The 6,938-nt window shown below is 51.5% G+C and overlaps 1 protein-coding gene across 1 annotated transcript in view; it reads right to left on the reverse strand.

Moving 5' to 3' along the window:
• The window catches only part of PDAP1 (PDGFA associated protein 1), a 17,413-nt gene that overhangs the window by 6,077 nt on the left and 4,398 nt on the right, over window positions 1–6,938 (reverse strand). Inside the window, exons 2-3 of the mRNA XM_015418951.1 lie at window positions 2,903–2,994; window positions 1–107 (exon numbers count right to left, since the gene is read on the reverse strand). Coding sequence (XP_015274437.1) covers window positions 1–107; window positions 2,903–2,994 — 199 coding nt within the window. The remainder of the gene's footprint in view (window positions 108–2,902; window positions 2,995–6,938) is intronic.

Raw genomic sequence — 6,938 nt, forward strand, 5'->3', positions numbered from 1 at the left:
TCATCCTCCTCCTCCTCCTCGCTCTCGTCGGAATCTAGCGACTTCTTATCCTTTTTGGGCTCTGCGGACGCCCCATCGCCTCCCTCCTGCTCTGCCTCCTCTTCCTCCTGTGGACGTTAAAACGCATTACTGTGGTTGGAAGGACCGTGTGGAAATCACTGATGGACCGTCGAGGGCTGGAGACAGACAAACGCCGGCGGCTAAAGGGAAAAAAACAAACGAGGCTCGGCCTCAAATGAGGGCTGGCCCAAGACGTTTTGGTTCCTTCAGAGACAGTCTGTGTCTATTGACTCTTGCAGAATGTGGCCGAACAGTCCTAACCTGGGCTGCAGGCCCCAGCCCACCCTGCCCTCCAAGGTTTTCTCAACACCCGGAAAGGCTTCTCTCTCTCTTTCTCTCTGGTAACCCATCACCACCGCCTGACCTTCGCAAGGAATTGCCCATTGAGAGAGTCACGGCTCCCAACTTCCCTTCCAAGTTCTGAGGCCTTGGCTCTGTGTCTCCCGCTGCCCGGCGCCTGGTCACCATGGGCACCATTCACTATCTTGTGCACCCCTGGAGGAACAGCTGCTTACCGATTGCCTGCCTTCCCCCGGCGCGCCTTTTTAAATAGTGTGTCTAAGACGGTGGAGGTCTGTGTGGTACAGAGAACCACTACCAGCATCGAAAGTTATAAAGGACTTATTAAAAAGACCACGGCCACACATCCTGGAAAATCTACAGCAGTGATGGCGAACCTTTTAGAGACCGAGTGCCCAAACTGCGACCCAAAACCCACTTATTGATCGCAAAGTGCCAACATGGCAATTTAACCTGAATACTGAGGTTTTACTTTAGAAAAACCGCTCATACATTAACTTAAGATGATCAAACAAAGTAAGGAAAGCAATCCCAAATGCTTTCATTTACTTAAAATTATTTGGCAGAGAATTTGACACTTTAATGATGGTCTGGGTCTGGCTGGGGCGATAGCATGCGTGCCCACAGAGAGGGCTCTGAGTGCCACCTCTGGCACCCGTGCCACAGGTTCGCCACCACTGATCTACAGCAACTAATAAACTCTGGCCGTGGAAGCCTTCGACAACATACTTATTAAAAAGATAACGTTCATAAGCATACTCTTAGCACAGCATCAGACTGAGCAAGGGATACAAAAGAAATGGGTGAAACACAAATCCACTGCCCCTCTCTCTATACGTGCACTATCAGATATCAAAATACAGGACAGGCTCCTTAGCTTAGGAAGTTACAGATCTCTACAGGATCTCCATTACCTTGTGACTTCCTTCAGCTCTTCGTGCCAGCACATGGCTAATGGCCGCCTCCTCCAGACCTCAGTTAAGAGTTCGGTCTGCTCTGATGGACTCTGCACAAAAGAGACCTCCTTCCTTGCTTCCTGGAGTTTTATCATCTCTCTTTTCCCCACCCACTGACCAGGTCAGGCTGGGTCAAAGAAGCTTTTCCTGGACTCTCCAGAAGTTTCTCCCTGAAGTCCTTCTAGTCTTCAGTACCTCCAAATCTCGGTTTCCTGCTTGGGGGGGGGGGGGCGTGCTATCTAGACCTATTAGTATTTGTATGAAGGTGGGCTGAGGGAACTCAGGAAAGCAACTGAACTGACATCCCCCCTTCCTGCCTGTTCTCTGCCCAGAGAGAAGGAAAAAAACCAACTTTTAAAACCCAGGGCGAAGGTTTCGCTCATTTCAAGCCTCCAAAGAAAAAACGCATTTCTTCACATGCAAGAATTAGATACGAATGATGCAACGGGAAATGCCGACAGGATAGATAAAGCTAACAAAAATAGATTTATGCTCCCCCCTCCCCCCCCAGAGGGGAGATGGAGCAGTATGAAAAGCAACGCTGCACGCCCAGGGCAGAGGCAGGGTTTGGGCTGGGCGCTTCATACCTAAGACGATAAGAAGAGCCGTGCTGGGTTAGACCAAAGGCTCGTCCTAGTCCAGCATCCTGTCTCACCCAGTGGCCAATCGGCTCCCTCTAAGAAGCCCACAAGCAGGAAGTCTGCAACGGCATCATCCTTCCTGTACTCCCCAGCTATCGATTTAAAGAGACATACACCTCCTACTACTCTGCAGGTTAGCTTTTGGACTGGGTGGGTCAAACAAAGCAGCTCTCAGCAGAAGATTAAAAAAAAATAATAATCATTGAACAAGAGAACAATAAATTAGCGAGAATAACAGATAGGATTCTGCAGATCTACCATGTTCGTGTATTCCTCTTTACTCTGGTGCATAGGAAAAAGAAGAATAGGAGGAGATTGGATTTATACCCCGCCCGTCACTACGCAAAGGTGTCTCAGAGCGGCTTACAAACTCCTTCCCCTTCCCCTCCCCACAACAGACACCCTGGGAGGCAGGCGGGGCTGAGAGAGCTCTTAACAGAAACGGCTCTTTTTCAAGGACAGCTCTTGTCGGAACTACGGCTTGCCCAAGGTCATCCAGCCAGGTGCAAGTGGAGGAGGAGTGGGGAATCAAACCCGGTTCTCCCAGACTAGAGTCCGCGCACTTAGCCACTGATGCCCCGCCTCCCTCCCCAGTGAAGACCCAAAGTGGACGACACAATTCTCCACTCCTCCCTTTTATCTTCCCAGCATCCCGGTGAGGTCGGTGAGCCCGAGTGTGCATGATTGGCTCAAGGTCGCCCAGCGAGCTGCCGTGGCACGAGCGGGGATTCGCACCCGATGCTAGTCCGACACTCTCAACCACTGCGCCGCACTGTTTCTCTCGAGCCAACCTCTAGCATGGGGAGGGGAGGACCGTGCAGCAGAGTTTCCACAGAGAAGTCGAGCACGCAGGAAGGCCCATCGGGGAGAAGGCAGATGAGGGGATCCCCCATGCCTCCTCCCCGCTAGCTCGAGGGGGGACGCAAGATCCCGGAGGGGGCTTACTTTGGCCTTCTGCTTCTCGGCTTGGAGCTGGGCGTCGATCTCCTCGGGGCTGGTGTACTGCCTCGCTCGGCCCTTGTGGCCTCCTTTTCTCCCTGCAAAGGAAAGGAGCTGGTTTAGCAAAGGAGCGTCTCCGGCCCTCACTGCCCCTGCCCTCACTTGCCCTCACTTGCAGCCACCCAGAGAACGCCCACTTCTGTCACCGTATTCACTTCGGCGTCAACGTCAGCGGGAGGATGGAAGCAGCTGGCAGATTCTAACATACATGTATGTTTTTAGTCGTTGTAGATTTTCCGGGCTGTGTGGCCGTGGTCTTGGCCTTGTAGGACCTGACGTTTCGACGGCAGCTGTGACTGGCATCCCCAGAGGTATAACATGCCTCTGACGATGCCAGCCGCAGCTGCTGGCGAAACGTCAGGTCCTACAAGGCCAAGACCACGGCCACACAGCCTGGAAAATCTACAACAGCTAATGTACTCTGGCCGTGAAAGCCTTCCATAATTTCTTTCTTTCTTTCTTCCTTCTTTCCTTCCTTTCTGCCGCCTTCTTTCTTTCTTTCTTTCTTTCTTTCTTTCTTTCTTTCTTCTTTCCTTCCTTTCTGCCGCCCTGTCCTGCAAGCGGGGCTCAGGGCGGCTTACGACAAAGCAGAATAAAAATAATTTAATTTGAAACCCACGTTGAACATTGCCCCAAAACATGTCAATAGATAAAACAAACATTCTGGGATGGTGGCAAAAAGAAATTCGGCACCCCAGCCCCCTGCGGGGAGGGGTACAAGTGAAGGGGGGGGGAATATATGAGAGGGCCAGGTGTCGTAATGTTCCGGCGCTGTCTTCAACCAAACACCTGGTGGGAAAAACCCTGGCCCTCGTAGAGGACAGCCGGATCTATCTCGGGCCGGGAACCACCTGGAGGTTTGTTTCCTGAGCGTAATGCTCTTCCGGGGGCACACTGAGAGAGGCGGTCCTGAAGGTACGTAGGCCCCTGACGGTCAAGACCAACGCTCCCTCTAAGCTGTGGAGTCTTGTGAGCAGAAATTCTACTTTGGGAGCTGCTGGCATGAAAGCTGCAAGCGAGCCATGTGGCGACTGCATGGATTAGTTGGCTCTGGAGTCCTCCTTCCTGAGCGAAGGCAGAAATGGGTGAGCAGGAGGCTAAAAAGCTGTGAGCTCACACTCACTCAGCTTAGAGGGAATATTGGTCAAGACATGTCGATCTGGCACACAATCCAAAACGCAAGATGTCATGGACAATGTTCCCTCTAAGCTGTGGAGTCTCGTAAGCAAAAATTCTACTTTGTGAGCTACTGGCATTAAAGTTGTGAGCAGGCGATTTGGCTACTGCATACATTAGTTTGCTCTGGAGCGAGCCTTCCTGAGCTAAGACAAAAACGTGTGAGCCGGAGGCTAAAAAACTGTGAGCTAGCTCACACTAAAAACTCAGCTTAGAGGGAAGAGATGTCATGGAGACTGTATGAGCTTTGGCCAGAGCATGGAATGTGTGCTTGCGGAATAATTGCGAGAATGGACCTTGACGGGAGTCTGGAGACGTGCCCCGAACGGCGATCCCCCACCCTGTGGGGAAGTGTGTGGGGTACAAAAGCTCCAGCCCCTAAGGCAGAGAGACGGGGGCCTACGTCTGATTCTCAAGCTCCAGCGCTTGGGCGACCTGGCTGGATCTAACCACTACCCGGCTGAGATCCAAAACGAGCCTCTGTTTCCACGGCGCCCCGTTTGAGACTGCGGAGGGAAATCTAAGGTGCCGTGGCTGATGTGCCCACGTGCTCACGGCCTTACTATGCACCACTCAGCCAGTGTGTCAGTCTCTGCCTCCCCGTGCACGCTCCTGCCTGACTCACTCTCTGGGCCGGCGCCAGAGTGCAAATTCTGCAGCTGCTCGTAACACTCAGGCGCCCACGTGGGATATCACAGGAACGCACTATGAGAGCATCGCTCAAGATCCTCCGCTATGGGCGGGGACCACGGTCGACCCTTGTCCTGGCCTCTACCGAGAAAACGCACACACCAAAACGCTAGTTTAGGTCTAGCGTGAGTCAGCCAGTTTGTATCTGGACTCCAGATACAATGAACATAAGACATACAAGACAGTATAACGTAGGCTGAGTCATCGAGTAAAACAGATATTTATGAGAGTACAATAAGTATATTGTAGAACCAGCATGTCAGACTGGACAACGGATGTGAATATACTGAATATCGACTGCTGAGAATGGCAGAAATACATTCACGGCATTATAATCTGTGATCGTTTTCAGTTATTTGTCATTTAGATCCCGCATTTCTCCAGTTTGGTGTCGTGGTTAGGAGAGCGGACTCTAATCTGGGAGAACCGGGTTTGATTTCCCCACTCCTCCACGTGCAGCTGCTGGTGTGGCCTTGGGTCAGCCCCAAGTTCTCTCAGAGCTGTTCTCTCACGAGCAGTCCTCGAGAGAGCTCTCTCGGCCCCACCTACCTCACAGGGTGTCTGTTGTGCAGAGGGGAAAGGAAAGGAGATTGTGAGCCGCTCTGAAGGGCGGGGTATAAATTCAATCTCTTCCTCTTCTTCTTCCTCCCAATGGGATCCCAAAGCGGCTGACCTCATTCCTGCCGCCATGTTGAATATTTATTTATACTATCACATAGCTGATTGTTTAAGGCAGTCAATTGCTTTTACTTGGCCCCTTCTTAGATGGGTGTTTTGCTTTTCTAGAACACAATTGTTTCCGTATATTGTTGGATTTCTGGGAGCAGGTCAGAGGCTCCTACATGTGTGGGGTGTGGGGGGAGGATTGAGAAAAAAAACTAGCTCTCGCCTGCTGTCTAAAGTGATACATGCAGTCCAGAAATGGTTAAAACTACCTCTGTAAGGAGGAAGAAGAAGAGACTGGATTTATACCCCACCCTCCACTACCCGAAGGAGTCTCAGAGCAGCTTACAATCTCCTTTCTCTTCCCCTCCCCACAACAGACTACCTGTCAGGTAGGTGGGGCTGAGAGCTCTGAGAGAACTGTCCGTGAGAGAACAGCTCTGAGAGAACTTGTGACTGACCCAAGGCCACACTAGCAGCTTGCCTGTGGCGGCGTGGGGAATCAAACCCGGTTCCCCCAGATCAGAGTCCATGCTCCTAACCACTACACCAAACTGCATCTGAAACACAAACTGTAGCACTAGCGACTTTCAGATCTATCCACACCTCAAGCCAAGCCTGGGTTTTGGCCACCATGTGACACAGAGTGTTGGACTGGATGGGCCATTGGCCAGAGCCAACATGGCTCCTTCTTATGCCCTTGGGCCATTCAACCTAAGGTGCCTGTGCATCTTAGGCAAAAGAGTTAATTAGTTCTAGGTTTCCCAGACAGAGACCACTTGGGGCAAAAGATAATCAGTTGGTATCAAGCTCTTCCATTTCCACATCTGTGCTTTAACACAGGGCAGAAGCGGGCGATCCGCATATGGACCCGGAAGCTATTTGGGGAGAGTCGTGGAGGCTGGCTAGAACTACCAAATTCCAGATCTTGTTGGAGAGGACTGCGTTTGTACCCCCCCTAGCAAAGGCAGATCGCAGCGCCATCTGGCACACATTCTAAGCCAAACTGTGTTGTGTTCACCGTTGCTACTGTATTGTAGAGATGGCAGAAATTCTGAGTGGCAAATGGAACTCCTTAAGAACAGAGATTTTACACGCAACAGCTCAGTGCTCCAACGTATGTTTAATACAACCTTGTCAAGTCTGTGGGTTTTTAAAGTTTGTGTGTGTGTGTGTGAAAGAGGAGAGAGAGGGAGAGAGAAGATCAGATTCATACCCCGCCCTTCACTCGGGGTCTCAGAGCGGCTCACAAACTCCTTTCCCTTCCCCTCCCCACAACAGACACCCCCTGTGAGGCAGGTGGGGCTGAGAGAGCTCTGACAGAAACTGCTCTTTTTCAAGAACAGCTCTGACAGAACTATGGCTTGCCCAAGGTCATCCAGCAGGTGCAAGTGGAGGAGTGGGGAATCAAACCCGGTTCTCCCAGATTAGAGTCCACGCACTTAACCACCAC

Source organism: Gekko japonicus, unplaced genomic scaffold (genome assembly GCF_001447785.1).
Source record: "Gekko japonicus isolate JY-2015 unplaced genomic scaffold, Gekko_japonicus_V1.1 scaffold2681, whole genome shotgun sequence".
NCBI classification, from domain to species: Eukaryota; Metazoa; Chordata; class Lepidosauria; order Squamata; family Gekkonidae; genus Gekko; species Gekko japonicus.